General features: G+C 43.1%; 1 protein-coding gene across 7 annotated transcripts in view; it reads right to left on the bottom strand.

The window, feature by feature from the left end:
- Nucleotides 1–24,336, bottom strand: part of utrn (utrophin) — a 115,397-nt gene that overhangs the window by 39,396 nt on the left and 51,665 nt on the right. For all 7 annotated transcript variants that reach the window (XM_088361746.1, XM_088361748.1, XM_088361747.1 and 4 more), the window contains 6 exons: nucleotides 17,814–17,986; nucleotides 17,144–17,300; nucleotides 1,385–1,514; nucleotides 731–999; nucleotides 524–670; nucleotides 366–444 (listed from right to left, as the gene is read on the bottom strand). In XM_088361746.1, the coding sequence (XP_088217872.1) occupies nucleotides 366–444; nucleotides 524–670; nucleotides 731–999; nucleotides 1,385–1,514; nucleotides 17,144–17,300; nucleotides 17,814–17,986 (955 nt within the window). The remainder of the gene's footprint in view (nucleotides 1–365; nucleotides 445–523; nucleotides 671–730; nucleotides 1,000–1,384; nucleotides 1,515–17,143; nucleotides 17,301–17,813; nucleotides 17,987–24,336) is intronic.

Raw genomic sequence — 24,336 nt, forward strand, 5'->3', positions numbered from 1 at the left:
AAAAGAAGTGCATGAAATGAAATATGGGTGGCAAACTCGCATAACTGAGGCGACTAATGCGCAGAAAGGTCTCAAATATCCAATGATTATTAGCGGTGAAAACATGCGCTCGGCTGATTCCCGCCATCCCACCTCTGTCACAAGCGCAGACACGGAAGGATGAAAAGACAAAAAAAAAAGAGATTGGGAGAGAAGAGCAGGGCCTTATTGATCCCAGAGGGAAAATTATGCTAGCAGTGTAATGAGAGCCAATGTTAGATGACAGACACCAAAAACGTAAGGAGATAAAAATCTGTGGATGTTTAAATTGTGAAATGAAAATAAACCTTATGTCTTATAGACGCTGAGAGAACTTAGCTACTCACTGGATAAGAAATGTTGCGAGGATGGGCCGAAGTCTCGGTGGGCTTCTCGGAGGAGCTTAAGTCTGTCCTCCATTGCCACCTGCAACAAAAGTCGTGTAGAAAAATTATGATAAACATTCATTTTATTGGGTTTAAGATAAAATGGTGGCTCACTGTACCTGGAGTAGCTTCCACCTCACGTTGAGCTGGTCCAGCTGTCTGGAGGCGGTGGAAGAAAGCTGGATGTCCAGCGGAGCCAGTTCTGCCGAAAGCTCGTTTACCATCTGAACGTCCTGACGCAGCGGGCCGATCTCCTCTTGGAACACCTAAAAGACATGTTTGACAATTAAATACTTATTTTTGGTTCCTCTCAACCAAGTGGCTACCGTGGTCTTGTCGATGTGGTCCTGCAGAGAGTCGATGAGCAGGTCGCCCACGGGCTGCCAATCGGACTTGGCGTCCTCGGCCCGGGTCAGTCGCAGATCCAGTTGGTCCATGGAGCTCTGGAGTTCTTGCAAGCGCTCAAGGGCTTGCTCCACTTGAGTTTGCCAGCCTCCCGCGTGCCCCCTCAGACGTTCCCAGCGCTCCCTCACCTCGCCCGTCTGCTTACGGATGGCCCGGGCCAGGACGCGGGCCTTCTGTTCCGGGCTAAGCTCTGGAAGAAATCGTCCCACAGATTTAACATAACAATTATGACGGAGTCACTCCACCGCAACCCAACGACTTTGATTAAGTGCTGTGCAAACACTGTGATCTAAACTTGTCGTTTTATCAATTTATAAAAGCAGACGATACTTTGATAGCACTGTCAGCGATCACAGCCATGTCTGCCAAGGCTCTGATGTCGCGCCACGCCCGCAATCGCACCCTCTTGGCTGGCTTGAATTATTCACGGCGGAAGAGAATTGTTTGAAGGCGAATGCGGTGACTCAACAAAATGCGGATCATTTAAGAGCGGCGGCTTAACGAGTTGATGCTTTTTTAATTTCTCGGGTGGGTCAGCATCGCCGAGAATGCTAACACCCCGCCCTGGTACCAACCTGTCTTAGGCTGCAGGTTCTTGCGCGGTTCTCCCGGACCTTCGATGGGCTGCTCAGCCAGAAACATGCGAGCTTGCTCCAAAGTGCTGATCACCAGCTGCTCGCGTTCTTTCAGATCTGACTGCAGCATCTAAAAAAAAAAAAAAAAAGGAACACATTTCAGTGACTCGCCATTGTTTATTTTATGAGACTAATGAAAGAGGTGAGTGGAGGAGTTAAAAAAAAAAAACATTTCCTGCCTTTTAAAGCCATATACATGCAAAGTCATACATATTGCGGTGAGAATGGCGCCCAACCTAGTGGACAAAAACAACACATCTGCAATTTTTATCCAATTACTCAAATAATCGATGAGATGAACGCAAGAATGATCCGTTCTAAAAAATACCCGACGACCCCTGAACTACTGCTGACATCACGAGCGGCGATCGCTAATATATTAGCTGATCCGAGCTGAGCAATTATTATCAGTCCAAGCCAAACTGATTAATGAGCTTCTTAACACATTCCTCCTGTATATGTAACTCCGGTCTGCCCATCTGAACTTGGCCTGAACCATGGCCAGATTTCATCACATCACGAAAGAAGCGCCCCGAATGAACTCGCACACGGCAGCCCGACGAAGCGTGGCAGATGTTTACTTTACTTGCACCTTATGATGATGACCAACAAACGCGTTGGACGGCTAATTAAGCTCCCGCCACGCTGCAATAGAATTGGGCCTTTTCTTTGCTTGTTAAAATGGTACAGACGGTCCAAGTGGATATTTCAGTGAGGGGAGGGGGGGCTGTTAAATTAGCCAAGTGATGGTTGGCTGGCTGGCCGGGCAGTCGAAGCCCTGCAGGAGCGATCATTAGAAAGTCGGCCAAGAGATCATATATCAAACTCATCCGTTAGAACCAGGCTTAGCAAACTAGCCGCAGCCTGATCCGTTCTTTAATTCTACTGGCCAAACATTTGCATTAGCAAGAGTGCTGTTTTTTTTGTTGCATTCAATTAGCCATCTTTTTCCCTAAATCAGTGAAATAACTGACATGCATTCATTATTCTCACAAAATAGGAGCAGTTTAGTGGGGAAGGGGTCAATATTTATTTAAGGGCCATATCGAATTGGACCAACATTAATCACAAAGGTTTGGCCACCCCCAGCACTGGACGTACGAGCATATGACCTTCGTGATAACAATGATTGGACCCAATGAGGAACGCTCGCTTAAACTTTGCCGCGATTCTCACAGACAGACAGAAGCTGGGGAGAAAACAAAGGGAGGGGAGGGGCAGAGGGGCTGTAGAACAGTGTAATTATTCTGGTTTTAATACACGCACGACCTTGGGGGACTTGATTGCCTATCGGGGTGTGTGATTGCTGTACGAGGAGGCCGTGTAAGTGTGAGACGCTGCCGGGCGGCGTGATGAAACGGGATGAGCTTACATGCTAACGCCAATTTCAGCGTTTTGAATCGTAAACACAAGAAACAAGGTGAATTCAAAAACTCTCAAAAACTTGCCTCTTAATATTAAAACTTTAGGAATAAAAGCTGTGGATTTTTTTCCCTCTGTCACGTTTAAATGTTAGTTGTGATGGTGGTTAGATATTTTATTAGCTGGTACTTAATGTAGCAAATGGTTCTCATAAATCAGTCTGGCATCATAATTATAATAAATCTAGTGGCTAATTATCAACCTTTTTCCACTCAACAAACGTAATTATTACTTTTGGTGACGCTCAGGCCTGAAAGCAGCAGGTCAAGATGTTTTTTTCAAACGACCAATGAAAAGGCAACTGTTAGCCAGAGATGAGATGGAGTCTAAAAACGGACAGCATAAAGCGACGCCTTCAATGAGCCTGATTATGCCGACAGACTTTTAGCGGCTAATTGAATGCATGATGATGAATAATTGCCGTTATGGAAGATTTGAACAGGGGAAAGAAACACTCGGAAAGTTTTCTCTTTGTGTTAAACTCTTACATGTTTAATTAGCCCAACTTTTTTTCTGCTATTCGTCATTCTCGGACCAGCGTTCGGCTTGCTCGGATTCTGACTTCTTCTTTTAATGACCGCCACATCCGTTGCTCACCGTAAGTGGCTTAGCGCTTTTATTTCACAGCATCCCAGATAAATATAATTTGAGATTTTTTTGGGGGGCCAACATCCAGAAGAAATAGAAACAACAATTCTACGAGTGTCTTCACGCCGACTTCACTCTATTAAGAAAACAGCGATATAAAATAGTCAATTTTGATAGCGAAGAGCGTGAAGAAAGACATAAAAGGGAGGGAAGATTGTGTTTTTCTCGTCGGCACTGTGATTTGATTCAAGCGGCACTGCAAAACAACAAGCTTTTGTTCTGATTGGCGTCGTTGTCGTTATTAACGAGGCTTGTCAGTGACGTACAACTGCGCCGCACCACAGTGGCAGCTCAATGAAATGCCCCAAAGTCTGGATTTTTGCCCAAAGTGTGAGAAGACACAACTTTTGCTTCTTGGAAAACAATTTACATTAAACTTTTGTTATCCATGTTTTTAGCAGTGTGTGACATCACAGCTAATTGTGGCTAGCGTTAGTAGCCAACACATAGCAGTTCCCTGCTGCCAACATATTTTAAGATAATAATTAGAAACCTTCAAGCTCTGCCATTATTTTAGATAATAATATCCATCCATCCATCCATCTTCTTCCGCTTATCCGGGGTCGGGTCGCGGGGGCAGCAGCTTTAGGAGGGACTCCCAGACTTCCCTCTCCCCAGCCACTTCATCCAGCTCATCCCGGGGGATCCCAAGGCGTTCCCAGGCCAGCTGAGAGACATAGTCTCTCCAGCGCGTCCTGGGTCGTCCCCGGGGTCTCCTACCGGTGGGACATGCCCGGAACACCTCCCCAGGGAGGCGTCCAGGAGGCATCCTGATAAGATGCCCGAGCCACCTCATCTGGCTCCTCTCAACGTGGAGGAGTAGCGACTCTACTCCGAGTCTCTCCCGGATGACCGAGCTTCTCACCCTATCTCTAAGGGAGAGCCTGGACATCCTGCGGAGAAAACTCATTTCGGCCGCTTGTATCCGAGATCTCGTTCTTTCGGTCACGACCCATAGCTCGTGACCATAGGTGAGGGTAGGAGCGTAAATCGACCGGTAAATTGAGAGCTTTGCCTTTTGGCTCAGCTCTCTCTTCACCACAACGGACCGGTACAGGGTCCGCATTACTGCCGACGCTGCACCGATCCGCCTGTCGATCTCACGCTCCATCCTCCCCTCACTCGTGAACAAGACTCCAAGATACTTGAACTCCTCCACTTGGGGCAGGATCTCATCCCCGATCCGGAGAGGGCATTCCACCCTTTTCCGATCGAGGACCATGGACTCGGATTTGGAGGAGCTGACCCTCATCCCGACCGCTTCACACTCGGCTGCGAATCGTTCGAGCGAGAGCTGGAGATCACGGCCTGAAGAAGCCAACAGCACCACGTCATCTGCAAAAAGCAGAGACGCGATGCTGAGGTCCCCAAACCGGACCCCCTCAACGCCTCGGCTGCTCCTAGAAATTCTGTCCATAAAAATTATGAACAGAATCGGTGACAAAGGGCAGCCTTGGCGGAGTCCAACCCTCACTGGGAACGAATCCGTCTTACTGCCGGAAATGCGGACCAGACTCTGGCATCGGTGATACAGGGACCGAACCGCCCTTATCAGTTGGCTCGGCACCCCGTACTCCCGAAGCACCCTCCACAGAACCTCCCGAGGGACACGGTCGAACGCCTTCTCCAAGTCCACAAAACACATGTGGACTGGTTGGGCGAACTCCCATGCACCCTCGAGGATCCTGCCGAGGGTGTAGAGCTGGTCCACTGTTCCACGGCCAGGACGAAAGCCACACTGCTCCTCCTGAATCCGAGGTTCGACCTCCCGACGGACCCTCCTCTCCAGCACCCCTGAATAGACCTTACCAGGGAGGCTGAGGAGTGTGATTCCCCTGTAATTGGAACACACCCTCCGGTCCCCCTTCTTAAAGAGGGGAACCACCACCCCAGTCTGCCAATCCAGAGGCACTGTCCCCGATGTCCACGCAACGTTGTAGAGACGTGTCAGCCATGACAGCCCCACAACATCCAGAGCCTTTAAGAACTCCGGGCGGATCTCATCCACCCCCGGGGCCTTGCCACCGAGGAGTTTTTTGACTACCTCAGTGACTTCGACCCCAGAGATTGGAGAATCCGCCTCAGAGTCTCCAGGCCCTGCTTCCTCAATGGAAGGCGTGTAGGTGGAATTGAGGAGGTCTTCAAAGTACTCTCCCCACCGACTCACGACGTCCCGAGTCGAGGTCAACAGCACGCCATCCCCACTGTAAACAGTGTTGACGTTGCACTGCTTCCCCCTCCTGAGACGCCGGATGGTGGACCAGAATTTCCTCGAAGCCGTCCGAAAGTCATTCTCCATGGCCTCACCGAACTCCTCCCACGCCCGGGTTTTTGCCTCAGCAACCGCCGAAGCCGCGTTCCGCTTGGCCATCCGGTACCTGTCAGCTGCCTCCGGAGTCCCGCAGGCCAAAACGGCCCGATAGGACTCCTTCTTCAGCTTGACGGCATCCCTTACCGCCGGTGTCCACCAGCGGGTTCGGGGATTGCCGCCACGACAGGCACCAACGACCTTACGGCCACAGCTCCGGTCGGCCGCCTCAACAATGGAGGCGCGGAACATGGTCCACTCAGACTCAATGTCCCCCGCCTCCCCCGGGACGTGGGAAAAGCTCTGCCGGAGGTGGGAGTTGAAGCTCTTCCTGACAGGAGATTCTGCCAGACGTTCCCAGCAGACCCTCACAGAGCGTTTGGGTCTGCCAGGTCGGACCGGCATCTTCCCCCACCATCGGAGCCAACCCACCACCAGGTGGTGATCAGTTGACAGCTCCGCCCCTCTCTTCACCCGAGTGTCCAAAACATGCGGCCGCAAATCCGATGAGACGACTACAAAGTCGATCATCGAACTGCGGCCTAGGGTGTCCTGGTGCCAAGTGCACACATGGACACCCTTATGTTTGAACATGGTGTTCATTATTGAAAATCCGTGTCGAGCACAGAAGTCCAACAATAGAACACCGCTCGGGTTCAGATCAGGGGGGCCGTTCCTCCCAATCACGCCCTTCCAGGTCTCACTGTCATTGCCCACGTGAGCATTGAAGTCACCCAGTAGAACGATAGAGTCCCCAGAAGGAGCGCTCTCCAGCACTTCTTCCAGGGACCCCAAGAAGGGTGGGTACTCTGAGCTGCTGTTTGGTGCATAGACACAAACAACAGTCAGGACCCGTCCCCCCACCCGAAGGCGGAGGGAGGCTACCCTCTCGTTCACCGGGGTGAACCCCAATGTGCAGGCGCCCAGCCGGGGGGCAATAAGTATACCCACACCTGCTCGACGCCTCTCACCGTGGGCAACTCCAGAGTGGAAGAGAGTCCAGCCACTCTCGAGAGGGCTTGTACCGGAACCCAAACTGCGTGTGGAGGCTAGTCCGACTATATCTAGTCGGAATCTTTCTGCCTCGCACACCAGCTCGGGCTCCTTTCCAGCCAGAGAGGTGACATTCCATGTCCCAAGAGCCAGCTTCTGCAGCCGGGGATCAGACCGCCAAGGTCCCTGCCTTTGGCTGCCGCCCAGCTCACATTGCACCCGACCCCTTCGGCCCCTCCCATAGGTGGTGAGCCCATGGGAAGTGGGACCCACGTTTCCATTTCGGGCTATGCCCGGCCGGGCCCCATGGGCGAAGGCCCGGCCACCAGACGCTCGCCTTCGAGCCCCGCCTCCAGGCCTGGCCCCGGTGACCCGCGTCCGGGCGAGGGAAAACAACGTCCATTTATGGTTTTCATCATAAGGGGCTTGGGTGAGCCGTGCTTTGTCTGACCCCTCACCTAGGACCCGTTTGCCATGGGTGACCCTACCAGGGGCATGAAGCCCCCGACAACATGGCTCCTAGGATCATAGGGGCACGCAAACCCCTCCACCACGATAAGGTGACGACTCGCGGAGGGGAGATAATAATATATTGAGTTTAATATTATGTGGGCCAAAAGTGGCGTAATATCAATGACATAAGTTTTGGGGTACAAGTCAGCAATATTTTTGCAGGGTTTCTCATAATATGCTCTTGAATGTGACTGATGATTCTCTCACGATGTTAAGGTTAAGCAAGTACAAGAGCCAAGACATTTATAGTTCTCTTCTAGAAATTGGCCTGCTCCATACGCCTTAAAAAAAATCTTTGTAAATGTTTGGCTAAATCGTCACATGGGAGAACGGTAAAGATATGACAGCTGATTCGGTGCGCGCTAGCCGTGACGCGCGTCGGCGAGGCGTATAACAATGTCAGGACTCGCGTGAGCTAACCGAGAGTAGCGGTCGGCGTAGTAAATAGTCTCCGCAGGCAGCCTCATCAATCCGAATGCAATTAAACGTCAACAATATCCGGGCGCTTGTCATAAATAATAACAACGGCCGACAGGCACCAATGAAGACAAACTTAGAAACGGGTCAATATTGATTACTTAAGACGCGAGGAACGATGGCGTCGCCGGACGAGGGGTCGAAGCGAACAATGATTTGGAGGATAAACTGGCGCGGTTGATTATTTAACTGCGACAAAACAAGTTTTATACGCCCGCCGGCTGCTGATTGCCTGCAATAAAAGTGTCGATTAATAACCAAGGACGCACAAAACATTCTGTTTGTTTTGGTGGGGCACTGCCGCAAAGCGCAATTCATCTTAACGGGGCGTGCCTGACTGCCGGCCTGATGATGAATAATAACACCGGCGATTATCGCGCGGTGATTTACAAGCCCGCCATGTTCTTGCGGCTTCAGCAAACTGCTAAGCAGTGATGAAAACGACAGAATGGAGCGTTCAGACAATTTTTGTCAATCGTGTTTTTTTTTTTTTTTTTTAGTTAAACTCTTACTGTATTGGCCCGAATATAAGACGACCTCTTTTTCAAGACTCAAATTTGAAAAAATACTTTTTGAACACCAAATTTAATTTTGATACAGAAAATAATTACAGTACATCTGAAACAATATATTCGAGAGAAAAAGCATGTTATTTTGCTTCATTCAAATCATGCAAAAATTGTCTATCACATCTTAAAGGCCCAGAGACACCGGTATAGTATGTATAAATCGGTTTTAGTTAGCTGATGGGCTTATAAATATAAATTGATGATCGAAACAACGAAAAGGAAGCTGTTGCTCTGAAAAATATAATTTAAATTTGCCGCGCAGACGAGTTTGCACCAAGCCGCCAGCCGGAAGTGACGTCTCAAGTTGTACGCGTTTAGCTTCAGTGAATGTAAACAAAAAGAGAAGAGGGGCCAGCGCGGAGACGTCGGGCCAGGCTTGCGGCCAACCCAGCTCGCCCAGCCGTGCCTTCTATTCTCCTGGTGTGCGTACGTTTGTTCGCGGGACGACAAGATGGGTTGCGTTCGCCTGATAGGATCCACGAACCGGACAGTGCGTGCCTGCTGTGTGCTCATGTTCACAGTGGCCTGGTTGACTGTCATCTTTCCGGACTCTGCTGTGCATCGGGAGCGGCTAGCGTGCTATCACTCTTATTGTTCATTGATGTTGACTTCTTGTTTTATTTTTCCTGTGTTGTTTACTTGTATGTGCGTTGTGAACTCTGTCTTGTCACCCTGGGATAGTGAGAAACGTAATTTCGATCTCTTTGTGTGTCTTGACATGCGGAGGAATCGACAATAAAGGAGACTTTGACTTTGAGACTTTGACTTTGAAAAGTATGTCGAAGCGTGACGGGAGGGGCACAATTCAGAAAACGTGCTCAGCTCGTCGAAAAAATGCGATTTAAGCAATAAAATTAAAAATGCGCTTAAAACCTAAACCAAACGCTGCAGATGTTCATTTCTTCAAGCGCAGTGGTCAACTCGGCACTCTAAAGCCCCCTGAGAACTTTTTACTATGCCAACCTAACCACAGTGACGGGAGAGGCACAATTCAGAAAACGTGCTCAGCTCGTCGAGAAAATGCGATTTAAGCAATAAAATTAAAAAAGTGCAAAAAACCTAAACCAAACGTTGCGGGTGGTCATTTCTTCATGTGTCGTGGTCAACTCGGCACTCTAAAGCCCACAAGAGCACTTTTTTCTATGCCAACCTAACCAGAGTGACGGGAGGGGCACAAATCAGAAAACGTGTTCAGCTCATCGAGAATATGTGATTTAAGCAATAAAATTAAAAATGCGATTTAAACCTAAACCAAACGCTGCAGATGGTCATTTCTTCATGCGCCGTGGTCAACTCGGCACTCTAAAGCCCCATAGAGAACCTTTTACTATGCCAACCTAACCAGAGAGACGGGAGAGGCACATTTCAGAAAACGTGCTCAGCTTGTCAAGAAAATGCGATTTAAGCAATAAAATTAAAAATGCTTATAAAACCTAAACCAAACGTTGCAGGTGGTCATTTCTTCATGTGCCGAGATCACCTCGGCACTCTAAAGCCCCCAAGAGCACTTTTTACTATGCCAACCTAACCAGAGTGACGGGAGGGGCACAATTCAGAAAACGTGCTCAGCTCAGCCCATTCTGTGTCAAAAGAGGTTTCTGAATCGGATAAAATGATGCTAATATTGCCGCTAGAAACGGAGCTGTCGCTATCATCTGCCATGATGTTTGGGTTTGTTGAGATCCGGATGCACAACTTGTGACGTCACAGTAATGGCGCCACCAGTGTGGCTGCGTGCGGAACCCGATCGATAAACTGGCATTTAATTTTAGCTTTATTCTTAGTAATCGGTGTCCATTTTTAATTTCCAATGCGGCAAATGTGTTCTCTTTATACATTCTATCAAATTCCGTTCTAATTGAAAAAAAAAAGGGATGTCTCTAGGCCTTTAATATCTGAACATTTAAATATGTAAACTAAAGTGCAATCACATTTGTAAATGAATGGCTTCTGGTTTTTCTATTTTCTGTTATTTTCTTCTCTTTTCTTACTTACCGGTATTCTTTATTTTTCTTCTTCGTGCTACCGCTATTTTTATTTTTCGTGACAGGGTTTCGCTTTGGCCTGGGGAGTTAAGTTCAGCATTTGCTTTAAAGATATCTGGCGCCGTCTAGCGTTGTGAATGAGTATAATGTCTAGACCCCGAATGTAAGACGACCCGTGCTTTTTCAGTCTTATTTCAATGCAAAAAACACCGTCCTATATCCGGGCCAATACGGTAGAACACTATTTACTACCGTATTTTTCAAATTAAAAGTCGCTCCGGAATATACATCGCATTAGCCATAAAGTGCACAATAACGTTGAAGGAATGGGGTCGAAATACAAAAAGTCCTGCCTAGCTCCAAAAACAGATATGCTCAAACCTCATTGAATAAAGTACATAAGCAGAAAAGTATATTCACATATTAAATCGATAAAAGAAACATTTTAAGCATATAATTATACCTACACATCAAATCAATAAAGAAGACATAGCTAGACATTTTTGATAAGTAGTAATGAGAAAGGTTTTTATAACTTTATGATCTGACTTTGACTTTGATATATATTTCTGAGCAATTTTAAATAACAAATGTCTTTTGATATATTGCCTGAATAGCTTAATGACCCTTAAGGAACTGTGTAATGCATGCCTGATGTTTTTCTCTAAATCATGGACGTGTCGTCTTGACCGTTCAGTACTTGATTATATCTTGTGTTTTGACTAAACGTCATGTCGCCTAATGCGAGACGCCAGCTTTTCGATTACAACTGAACGCTCTGCACAGAGGGAAATATTTTGCCTAACAAAGAAAAGATACGGTTGGAAGCATGATTAAACTGAGAATATAATGACGTAAGCAAAGACATGGAGTATCAAAAGAACAAACTTTGCATAGTCAAGGAACAGTAATAGATTAATGATGTCACAGCCAAAAGCTCACAGAATTTCGTACAAAACTAGGAAATGCAATTTCTGGAGAAATTGCGTGTGAAGGTGAAAACTTTGAATAACTTCTTGGGGAATGATGCAGAATGATGTTGAAATGAGTTGAATTACTTGAGAAATGTGGAAAATAGAAGGGTAAAACGAAATTTTGGAGAATTTGCGGTGAAAATTGGTAATTTTTGGTAAGTGGAAAGTTGTGCAATACGTCGCAAAATGATGAACAGTTGAAAGTTTGAGCGGATTGAATCGGTTGAAAAATGTAGAATTTAGAGTTGAAAAATGAAATTTTGGAGAATTTGGTTGAATTTCAAATTTGAAAGTTTGGAATTTTTGGTAAGTGGGAAGTTGTGGAATAGGTAGGCAAAAGATGAACAGTTGAAAGTTGGAATGGGTTGTATCGGTTGAAAAATATAGAAATTAAAGTAGAAAAACGAAATTTTGGAGAATTTGGTTGAATTTCAAATTTGGAATTTTTGGTAAGTGGGAAGTTGTGGAATAGGTAGGCAAAAGATGAACAGTTGAAAGTTGGAATGGTTTGAATCGGTTGAACAATGTAGAAATTAGAGTAGAAAAATGAAATTTTGGAGAATTTGGTTGAATTTCAAATCTGAAAATGTGGAATTTATGGTAAGAGGGAATTTGGGGAATAGGTAGGAAAACGATGAAGAGTTGAAAATTGGAATGGGTTGAATCGGTTGAAAAATGTGGAAATTAGAGTAGAAAAACGAAGTTTTGGAGCATTTGGTTGAATTTCAAATTTGGAATTTTTGGTAAGTGGGAAGTTGTGGAATAGAAGGGCAAAAGATGAACAGTTGAAAGTTGGAATGGGTTGAATCGGTTGAAAAAGGTAGAAATTAGAGAAGAAAAACGAAATTTTGGAGAATTTGGTTGAATTTCAAATTTGGAATTTTTGGTAAGTGGGAAGTTGTGGAATAGGTAGGCAAAAGATGAAGAGTTGAAAGTTGGAATGGGTTGAATCAGTTGAACAATGTAGAAATTAGAGTAGAAAAACAGAATTTTGGAGAATTTGGTTGAATTTCAAATTTTGAATTTTTGGTAAGTGGGAAGTTGTGGAATAGGTGGGCAAAAGATGTACAGTTGAAAGTTGGAATGGGTTGAATCGGTTGAACAATGTAGAAATTAGAGTAGCAAACCGAAATTTTGGAGAATTTGGTTGAATTTCAAATTTGGAATTTTTGGTAAGTGGGAAGTTGTGGAATAGGTAGGCAAAAGATGAAGAGTTGAAAGTTGGAATGGGTTGAATCGGTTGAACAATGTAGAAATTAGAGTAGAAAAATGAAATTTTGGAGAATTTGGTTGAATTTCAAATTTGGAATTTTTGGTAAGTGGGAAGTTGTGGAATAGGTAGGCAAAAGATGAACAGTTGAAAGTCGGAATGGGTGGAATCGGTTGAAAAATGTAGAAATTAGAGTAGAAAAACGAAATTTTGTAAAATTTGGTTCAATTTCAAATTTGGAATTTTTGGTAAATGGGAAGTTGCGGAATAGGTAGGCAAAAGATGAACAGTTGAAAGTTGGAATGGGTAGAATCGGTTGAAAAATGTAGAAATTAGAAGTGAAAAACTAAATTTTGAAAAATTTGGTTGAATTTCAAATTTGGAATTTTTGGTAAGTGGGAAGTTGTGGAATAGGTAGGCAAAAGATGAACAGTTGAAAGTTGGAATGAGTTGAATCGGTTGAAAAACGTAGAAGTTAGAGTAGAAAAACGAAATTTTGGAGAATTTGGTTGAATTTCAAATTTGAAAATTTGGAATATTTGGTAGGTGAGAAGTTGTGGAATAGGCAGGCAAAAGATGAACAGTTGAAAGTTGGAATGGATTAAATCGGTTAAAAAATGTAGAAGTTAGCACAAATGTTGAATCCCCATAGTGAATAAATGGGAATTAAAAAAAAAAAAAGCAATCGCGCCAAATTTATTTGAAATTCTGAACGAAACGAAATATACGGGCTTCAGGAGGTTCATTTTTGGGGTTAAAATGTTGAAATGGGTTTAATCGGACAGAAATTGTAAAAGTTAGTGCAAATGTAGCTATTTGGGGCACATTGTGTTGAAATAAGGTAACTTGCGGTTTATTTGGGTCACTTCCGGTTTAATAAAGGTCACTTCTGGTTAAGCTGAGGTCACTTCCGGTTTATTTGGGGTCACTTTCGGTTTAAAAGGTCACTTCGGGTTTGATTTGGGATCACTTCCGGTCCATTCTGGGTTCATTGGGGCACTTCAGGGTCAATCCAAGATGGCCGCCACACTGGAAGTGGGGGTCAAGGGTTGAATTGTGAAAGCATAGTGGAAGTGGGGGTGAAGGGGGTGAATATGGTAAGCATAAGGTGAACAAAGTGAATAAAGTTGGGATGGGTTGAATCGGTTGAAAAATGTAGAAATTAGAAGGGAAAAACTAAATTTTTGGAAAATTTGGTGTGAATTTCAAAATTGAAAATTTGGAAATTTTGGTAAGTGGGAAGGTGTGGAATAGGTAGGCAAAAGATGAACAGTTGAAAGTTGGAACGGGTTGAATCGGTGGAAAAATGTAGAAATTAGAAGTGAAAAACTGAATTTAGTAAAATTTTGCTAACTTTTGTGCAAATTTTAAAAGTGAAAATGTGAAGTTTTTCAATTTGGCAAGTTTGGGAATGTCCCCAATGTGATTTGAATGTGTTGAATTAAGTGAATTTCAAACTGGAGCAACGTAAATGTGAAATGTTGAATCTGCCATTAAGAATGAATGGGGAAGAATTTGCCGGAATTTTGTGAATTTTGCGAGATGGAAAATTTTTGAACAAAAAAAATGTAAGCAGCCGTGTCATGAATATTTGGAATCAGTGAAAAGTGGAACGGAATGAATTGGTTGAAGTATGTGGAAGTAGTTAGGCGTCAAAAAAGTGAGCGGAATAAGTAGAATAATAACTAGAATTTGCAATTCCTGAAGAAATTGCGTGTGAAGGTGAAGAGGTTGAATAAATACTTGGGGAATGCTGCAGAATGATGTTGAAAAGAGTTGAATCGTTTGAAAAATGTAGAAATTACAAGGGGAAAAGGAAATTTGGGAAAATTGGGTGTGAATTTCAAAATTGAAAATTTGGAATTTTGGGTAAGTGGGAAGTTGTGGAATAGGTAGGAAAATGATGAACAGTTGAAAGGTGGAATGGGTAGAATAAGTTGAAATATGTAGAATTTAGAGTAGAAAAACAAAATTGTAGAGAATTTTTGGTAAGTGGGAAGTTGTGGAATAGGAAGGCAAAAGATGAACAGTTGAAAGTTGGAACGACTTGAATCGGTTAAAAAATGTAGAAGTTAGAGCAAATCTTGAATCCTAATAGAGAATGAATGGGAATTAAAAGAAAAATAAATTGTGCTAAAATTTTGGGAAATTTAGAACAAAAGGAAAAAAACGGCTTCAGGAGGGTCACTTTTGGGGTTAAAATGTTGAAACGGGTTTAATCGGACAAAAATTGCAAAAGTTAGCTAAAATGTAGCTATTTCGGGCACTTAATGTTCAAATAAGGTCACTTCCGGTCTATTTGGGTCACTTCCGGTTAGATAAGAGGCACTTCCGGTCCAGCTGAGGTCACTTCCGGTTTATTTGGGGTCACTTCCGATTTAAAAAGGTCACTTCCGGTTTAAAAAGGTGACTTCCGGTTTGATTCGGGGTCATTTACGGTTTACCCGAGGTCACTTCCTGTTTACCTAAGGTTACTTCCGGTTTGATATGGGGCACTTCCGGTTCATTCTGGGTTCATTGGGGCACTTCAGGGTCAATCCAAGATGGCCGCCACACTGGAAGCGGGGGTGAAGGAGGTGAATATGGTAAGCATAAGGTAAACAAAGTGAATAAAGTTGGAATGGGTTGAATCGGTTAAAAAATGTGGAATAAAGAGTAGAAAAATGAAATTGTAGAGAATTTTTGGTAAGTGGAAAGTTGTGGAATAGGCAGGCAAAAGATGAACAGTTGAATGTTGGAACGGGTAATCGGTTAAAAATGTAGAAGTGAGAGCAAATGTTGAATCCCCATAGAGAATGAATGGGAATTAAAAGAAAAAGCAATTGCGCCAAAATATTTTGAAATTTGGAACAAAACGAAAAAAAACACCTTCAGGAGGTTCACTTTTGGGGCTAAAATGTTGAAACGGGTTCAATCGGACAATAAATGCAAAAGTTAGCGCCTAATGTAGCTATTTAGGGCAGTTAATGTTATAATAAGGTCACTTCCGGGGTGATTTGGGTCACTTCCAATCTATTTGGGTCACTTCCGGTTTGATTAGAGGCACTTCCGGTCTAGCTGAGGTTACTTCCGGTTTATTTGGGGTCACTTCCGGTTTAAAAAGGTCACTTCCAGTTTGATTTGGGGTCACTTCCAGTTTGATTTGGGGTCACATCCGGTTTACCTGAGGTCACTTCCGGTTCATTTGGGGTCAATTCCGGTTTGATTTGGGGCACTTCCAGTTAATAAAGGACAGCAATAACAATAGTGTGAAGGTCTAAGACCTTCACACTAATAATAATAATAATAAAGGACAGCAATAACAATAGTGTGAAGGTCTTCACCTTCACACTAATAAAGGACAGCAATAACAATAGTGTGAAGGTCTTCACCTTCACACTAATAATAATAAAGGACAGCAATAACAATAGTGTGAAGGTCTTCACCTTCACACTAATAATAGTAAATAATAAAGGACAGCAATAACAATAGTGTGAAGGTCTTCACCTTCACACTAATAAAGGACAGCAATAACAATAGTGTGAAGGTCTTCACCTTCACACTAATAATAATAAAGGACAGCAATAACAATAGTGTGAAGGTCTTCACCTTCACACTAATAATAAAGGACAGCAATAACAATAGTGTGAAGGTCTTCACCTTCACACTAATAAAGGACAGCAATAACAATAGTGTGAAGGTCTTCACCTTCACACTAATAATAATAATAAAGGACAGCAATAACAATAGTGTGAAGGTCTTCACCTTCACACTAATAATAATAATAAAGGACAGCAATAACAATAGTGTGAAGGTCTTCACCTTCACACTAATAAAGGACAGCAATAACAATAGTGTGAAGGTCTTCACCTTCACACTAATAAAGGACAGCAATAACAATAGTGTGAAGGTCTTCACCTTCACACTAATAATAATAATAGAGAATGGTGTAGAATAACATATGTGTGAAGGCCATCGCCTTCACACAATAATAATAATAATAAAGGACAGCAATAACAATAGTGTGAAGGTCTTCACCTTCACACTAAGAAAGGACAGCAATAACAATAGTGTGAAGGTCTTCCCCCGACTTCCATCCACGGAGGTGAAAGAGAGCTCCGTAGAGTAGTACCGGGCGTGCGTAAAAGCCATAATAGTTTTTCAAACCTTCTGTGTCACTCCAAATCATTAAATCCTTCAAACTCTTCGTCCTGTGTGTCACTTACAAACAAAGCCGTTAATGATGCCGGTAGTACGTGGGGCCCTTCGTCATCCCGTGATTGAATCTTTGTACTTTACGTAAACAACCGCCGTGCCGCTGACATCACTTGAAGTTCAAATTACAGAAATCCCTTGCTACATCGCGGTTCGTTTATTGCGGTTTCACTTTTTTTTATTTTTTATTTTTTATTTTTAAATTTTGAAAATATATGAAAAAATTCACATACAAGTCGCTCCTCAGTATGTCAGCCCCCCACCCAAACTATGAAAAAAAAAAAAAAAAAACCGCGACTTATAGTCCGAAAAATACGGTAGTATGTAGTCATGTGTGTTATCGTTTAAATAATGCCAATCTTTTTTTCCCTCTTTTGTGACATTACCAAAATATCTGCTAACATACCGTGCAGTGGTTGTGCTGCTGCAGCAGGGTGGGCACGTCTCCACCGACAGGCATCTGCTTGGCCAGCTCCTCGTCTTGCGTGCAGATCCACCTCCACAGCTCCTCCAGGAGGCCCAACAGACGGGCCCAGCGCTCGGCACTGGCTTCCAGGTGGGCACTGCGTCCGTTTGGAAATATTAGTAGCGAGTGTTATACAAAAAATAATGTGTGACTGTATTTGGTTTGATGCATCTGTTTTACGGTCTCTTCAGAATGTTCCTGGTCATCTGGCTCTTGTCAACTTTAATTTTACCTTCGCTTTCTTCACAGCCCCTCATACTGTGCTGACTGGGGTCTATCAATGCCATCGGAAGTTTATGCGCCTCTCAGCTCCCTCTGGAGGTATATATACAGTATATATATATATATATTTCACCCCCGAGCGCAACGCCAGACATGCTGAATCACGTGTGCAGTATCTGACGAACAACGCCTGCACACCGCATAAATATTTCACGGGCACGCGAGTGACGCTCGATAAAGAAAAAGAGCCATCTGTGTTGTCTTTTATGGACTGGGCTCTGTCTTTGGGGTCATATATTATGAAAAACACGCTAAGTGGTGGGCTTGACATTTCCGGAATAGCATCAAGGAAACCTGGATAATGAGGCCGAAGCTCCTTTGGACTGACCGAATGTTGGCCGATTTGGCCTTGAGGTCGCTCCAGCGTTGGTTCATGTCATCCAGCCTGTGTTGAAGGAACACGGCCTCCTCGGAGCTTCCCAGAGCTTTGACCATTTTAGACTTGTTGCCGTCCACACTCTTGTAGATGTCATTGTGGGCGTCAATTTCCGCCTGGATGTCCTGCACGGACACAGAGAGTCACTTGAATGGAATACAAATGCAAAACAACCAACAAAATGGTGAATTCATGTTGCACAGGAGCGAGGTAATATTTTATTTTAGGAGAATACCCTGGAGACCTTCTTTGACTGTGAAGCGCCTAACTTCTCTCCTTTGACACGGAATGTCAACCTGAGTGCAACTCGCTGATCAATGTCTGCCTTTGCTCTTATCACTGCTACAGAAAATATCACACTGTGTCAAGAACATTTTCACAACTTGTGCAACTATAGCACAACAATAGACCCTCATTTATCATGAGGGATAAGTTACAAAACCACCCGCGAGAGGGGAAACTCTTTACTAGTGACTCCCAATTCAAAGTTTTATTGCAATAAATTCAGTCTTGCCTAATTCTTGAAAAAAAAAAGATCACTTAATTTGCAATATCGTGGGGGCGCAAATGAAGAATTGCGTAATAGCGGGGGTCTACTGTATTACATAAGCGCACTACTGGCGGTGTATTAGCGCTTCCCGTGCTCCCGTCAAACGTTTTATTCTGGGATGAGTAAAATCGCTCCACTTTTCCTGCCGCTCGCGCTCTGGTGGGACGCTCTCGCTTCCGTTGGAGCCATTTAAACACTAAATAAAGAAACCCCGGTTAGCATATGGATGGCCTGCAGCAGACGCCAATATAACGAGCTGGTAATGACTGCGTTTTGCGTAATAATCAAATAAAACATTCAATAATGACAACGGCCACCTGGGGGCAGTCTAACGCACAGATGGATTTATTGTACGGTCGGGTTACAGCTCCTTGGTACGGCAGTAATATTACTTGCTGAACATCAAAACACTTAGATAAATAAAGATAACAAAAGGCATGGTGTTAAAAGCAACTAAAGAGCGTGTTTATGACATATGCTAAATATTTGGCACGTCCACTCAATGACAGTTCGTCAACAAGATTCATGCGCTGCCGCTGAGGCAGCTGGATGTAACTGGAGTTATTGTGTGAAGGCGATGGCCTTCACACATATGTTATTCTACTCCATTCACTTTATTATAGTGTGAAGGCGATGGCCTTCACACATATGTTATTCTACACCATTCTCTATTATTATTATTGTGTGAAGGCGATGGCCTTCACACATATGTTATTCTACACCAGTGGTTCCCAAACTTTTTCAGGCTAGCGCCCCCCCCCGTTGACTGACTCGTCCTACCGCACATGTTGTGTACAAATCGTCGTCCTAGTCAACTGGCTCGTCCTACAGCACATGTTGTGTACACATACTTCAACCGATTCACTCCGTTCCACTTTTCACTGATTCCAAATATTCATGAAACGGCTGCTTACATTTTTTTCGTTCAAAAAATTTTCCGTTTTCGCAAAATTCACAAAATTCCGGCAAATTCTTCCCCATTCATTCTTAATGGCAGATTCAACATTTCACATTTACGTGGCTCCAGTTTGAAATTCACTTAATTCAACACATTCAAATCACATTGGGGACATTCCCAAACTTGCCAAATTCAAAAAATTCACGTTTTCGCTTTTAAAATTTGCACAAAATTTTGCAAAATTTCACAAAATTTAGTTTTTCACTTCTAATTTCTACATTTTTCCACCGATTCAACTCGTTCCAACTTTCAACTGTTCATCTTTTGCCTACCTATTCCACACCTTCCCACTTACCAAAATTTCCAAATTTTCAACATTGAAATTCACACCAAATTTTCCAAAAATTTAGTTATTCCCTTCTAATTTCTACATTTATCAACCGATTCAACCCATTCCAACTTTATTCACTTTGTTCACCTTATGCTTACCATATTCACCCCCTTCAGCCCCACTTCCACAATTCAACCCTTGACCCCCACTTCCAGAGTGGCGGCCATCTTGGATTGACCCTGAAGTGCTCCCAATGAACCTAGAATGAACCGGAAGTGCCCCAAATCAAACCGGAAGTGACCTTAGGTAAACAGGAAGTGACCTCAGTTAAACCGGAAGTGACCCCAAATCAAACCGGAAGTACCCTTTTTAAACCGGAAGTGACCCCAAATCAAACCGGAAGTGACCTTTTTAAACCGGAAGTGACCCCAAATAAACCGGAAGTGACCTCAGCTAGACCGGAAGTGCCTCAAATCAAACCGGAAGTGACCCAAATAAACCGGAAGTGACCTTAATTCAATATTAACTGCCCTAAATAGCTACATTAGGCGCTAACTTTTGCATTTATTGTCCAATTGAACCCGTTTCAACATTTTAACCCCAAAAGTGAACCTCCTGAACCCTCTTTTTCGTTTTGTTCCAAATTTCAAAAAATGTTGGCGCGATTGCTTTTTCTTTTTAATCCCACTCATTCTCTATGGGGATTCAAGATTTGCTCTAACTTCTACATTATTTAACCGTTTTAACCCGTTCCAACTTTAAACTGTTCATCTTTTGCCTACCTATTCCACAACCTTCCACTTACCAAAAATTCCAAATTTTCAAATTTGAAATTAAACCAAATTCTCCAAAATTTAGTATTACACTTATATTTTTTACATTTCTCAAGAAATTCAACTCATTTCAACATCATTCGGCATCATTCCCCAGAAGTGATTAAAAGTCTTCGCCTTCACACGCAATTTCTCCAGAAATTGCATTTTCTAGTTGTGTGAAGGCGACTGCCTTCACACATATGTTATTCTACACCATTCTCTATTATTATTATTCTTCTATTTTATTCCCGCCACTTTTTTGTCCCGCTTCTTCTTCCACATAATTCATCCGATTCACTCCGTTCCACTTTTGACGTATTCCAAATATTCACGAGATGAGCGCTTCCATTTTTCTCGTTCCGAAAATTTTCCGATTTCGCAAAATTCGCGAATTTACGACAAATTTTTCCCCATTCATTCTCAATGGCAGATTCGACATTTCACATTTACGTCATTCCCCTTTTAAATTCACCTCATTCAGCACATTCAAACCACATTCGGAATGATTCTCGACATTCCCAAAATTCCCAAATTCAAAAATTTCACGTTTTCACGTTAAAAATTTCGACAAAATTTCACAAATTTCCGTTTTCACCTCTAATTTGTACAATTTTTGACCGATTCAACCCATTCCAACTTTCAACTGTTCATCTTTTTCCTACCTATTCCACACCTTCCCACTTACAAAAATTTCCAAATTTTTTATTTTGAAATTCACACCAAATTCTACAAAATTTCGTTTTTCTACTCTAATTTCTACATTTTTCAACCGATTCAACCCATTCCAACTTTATTCACTTTGATTACCTCATCCTTACCGTATTCACCCCCTTCACCCCCACTTCCACTATGCTTACACAATTCAACCCTTGACCCCACTTCCGGAAGTGACCTGAGGTAAACAGGAAGTGACCTCAGGTAAACCGGAAGTGACCCCAAATCAAACAGGAAGTGACCTTTTAAACCGGAAGTGACCTTTTTAAACCGGAAGTGACCCCAAATAAACCGGAAGTGACCTCAGCTAGACCGGAAGTGCCTCTAATCAAACCGGAAGTGACCCAAATAGACCGGAAGTGACCCAAATCAAACCGGAAGTGACCTTATTTCAACATTAACTGCCCTAAATAGCTACATTAGGCGCTAGCTTTTGCATTTATTGTCCGATTGAACCCGTTTCAACATTTTAACCCCAAAAGTGAACCTCCTGAAGCCATTTTTTATCGTTTTGTTCCAAATTTCAAAAAATTTTGGCGCAATTGTTTTTTCTTTTAATTCCCACTCATTCTCTATGGGGATTCAAGATTTGCTCTAACTTCTACATTATTTAACCGTTTCAACCCGTTCCAACTTTCAACTGTTCATCTTTTGCCTACCTATTCCACAATCTCCCACTTACCAAAAATTCCAAACTTTCAAATTTGAAATTCAACCAAATTCACCAAAATTTTGTATTACACTTCTATTTTCCACATTTCTCAAGAAATTCAACTAATTTCAACATCATTCGGCATCATTCCCCAAGAAGTGATTCAAAGTATTCGCCTTCACACGCAATTTCTCCAGAAATTGCATTTTCTAGTTATTATATTTTATTCTCCACACTTTTTTGTCCCGCTTCTTCTTCCACATAATTCATCCGATTCACTCCGTTCCACTTTTGACGTATTCCAAATATTCACGAGATGAGCGCTTCCATTTTTCTCGTTCCGAAAATTTTCCGATTTCGCGAAATTCGCGAATTTACGACAAATTTTTCCCCATTCATTCTTAATGGCAGATTCGACATTTCACATTTACGTCATTCCACTTTTAAATTCACCTGATTCAGCAAATTCAAGCCACATTCGGAATGATTCTCGACATTCCCAAAATTGCCAAATTCAACAATTACACGTTTTTACGTTAAAATTTTCGACAAAATTTCACGAAATTTCGTTTTTCACCTCTAGTTTCTACATTTTTCAACCGATTCAACCCATTCCAATTTTCAACTGTTCATCTTTTGCCTGCCTATTCCACAACTTCTCACCTACCAAAAAATCCAAAATTTCAAATTTGAAATTCAACCAAATTCTCCAAAATTTCGTTTTTCTACTCTAACTTCTACGTTTTTCAACCGATTCAACCCATTCCAACTTTCAACTGTTCATCTTTTTTCTACCTATTCCACAACTTCCAACTTACAAAAAATTCCAAATTTTCAAATTTGGAATTCAACCAAATTCTCAAAAAAAATTGTTTTTCTACATTTTTCAACCGATTCAACTCATTCCAAATTTCAACTGTTCATCTTATCCTACCTATTCCACAACCTCCCATTTACCAAAAATTCTAAATTTGAAATTCAACCAAATTTTTCAAAATTTCGTTTTTCTACTCTAATTTCTACATTTTTCAACCGATTCTACCCATTCCAACTTTCAACTGTTCATCTTTTCAAATTTTCAATTTGGAAATTTACACCAAATTCTACAAAATTTCGTTTTTCTACTCTAATTTTTACATTTTTCAACCGATTCAACCCATTCCAACTTTATTCACTTTGGTCACCTCATCCTTACCATATTCACCCCCTTCACCCCCACTTCCACTATGCTTACACAATTCAACCCTTGACCCCACTTCCAGTGTGGCGGCCATCTTGGATTGACCCTGAATTGCCCCCAATGAATCTAGAATGAACCGGAATGGACACCGTGTGGCCATTGGTTGAGCCTACATTCATTGACAACAGCTCCTTTTAGAATTCAAGTTAGCGAGTGAAAGACAGTCTGTGTTCAGACAACAAACAAAATATCAGTCGGTAACTCAGCGTGCAACAAAAGGTTGTCCGTCTGCTGGTATATCACGTTCTAGTCGTCGTTGATGGATGTTAATTAATTAGATTTGGCCGTTTGGGGGTGCCCCGCAGCAACATTATTAATTATGGAAAAATACCTGTGACGTGCAATGCATGCTTGGAATGACAAATAAATAAATAAATAAAGTTACTTTCACAAGTGCACTTCATTATTTAATGGCTGCAATTACGATTAGAAGTGTACCCACGGTGAGGAAGCAAAGTAAAAAAACTATTTGTGATCGCGCTGCCTTGAGGTCAAAGAAATCGGCTCGATAAATAAATACCTGTTCAAACTTTCCGAGTAGTTCGTGCAAACTGAAGTTTAAGCCAATCATATTGCGGCATGTGATTTGGCTCCTCCCACTCCTGCCAAGCTCCTCTACACCCTCCTACGGGTCTTGTCAAAGGTCAGCGGGAATGTCCTCCAGGCATACTTCCTGGGGGGGATCTGGAATTGCGATTAACGGGACGTTCTCCGACTGAGGATCCAACAAATCTTGGATTGGAAGTCTGCAAATTGAAGATAAGACTCCGGGTGTCTTGAGGGATGTTGAAATGTCGTCTGCTTGCCTCCACTTTTTTTTTTTTTGGGGCATAAAGCCTTCCGGGGACGTCCGGCCTTGTTCTGGATTACGCCAACTCCAAAGGCACATGGAAGTTATCAGGTGCCAAAAGTCAACTGAGCCTCCTAATCACGAGCAGCACTTGGTCAAGGAATGCTTTCTTCTGGTCTCGGAGTCCAAGGCCACATGTTCATCCAACGGCCCAGCGCCCGAGATGACTCCTCGCTCATGGCTGACGTAATTTTCGCCGAAAGCTGGATGTTTGCTCCTCGAGGGTTTCTTGGGGGGGTCTCGCCGTGCCGCCGGCTGCCTGAGCGGCTCTCCGGCCCACTACGAGCCCCCTCTCTCGTTTTCACAGCTGTTCATTATTGTAATTTCCCCTTCCCCACCTCTTCCTATCTCTCTCGCTCTCTCTCTCTCTCTTTCCCACCCTGCCTGTCCCCTAAACTAACTTGGACACGCCACACACACACTTC

This window comes from Syngnathus floridae, chromosome 19 (assembly GCF_059516105.1).
Source record: "Syngnathus floridae isolate MCC-2025c chromosome 19, RoL_Sflo_1.0, whole genome shotgun sequence".
In the NCBI taxonomy this organism is placed as follows: Eukaryota; Metazoa; Chordata; class Actinopteri; order Syngnathiformes; family Syngnathidae; genus Syngnathus; species Syngnathus floridae.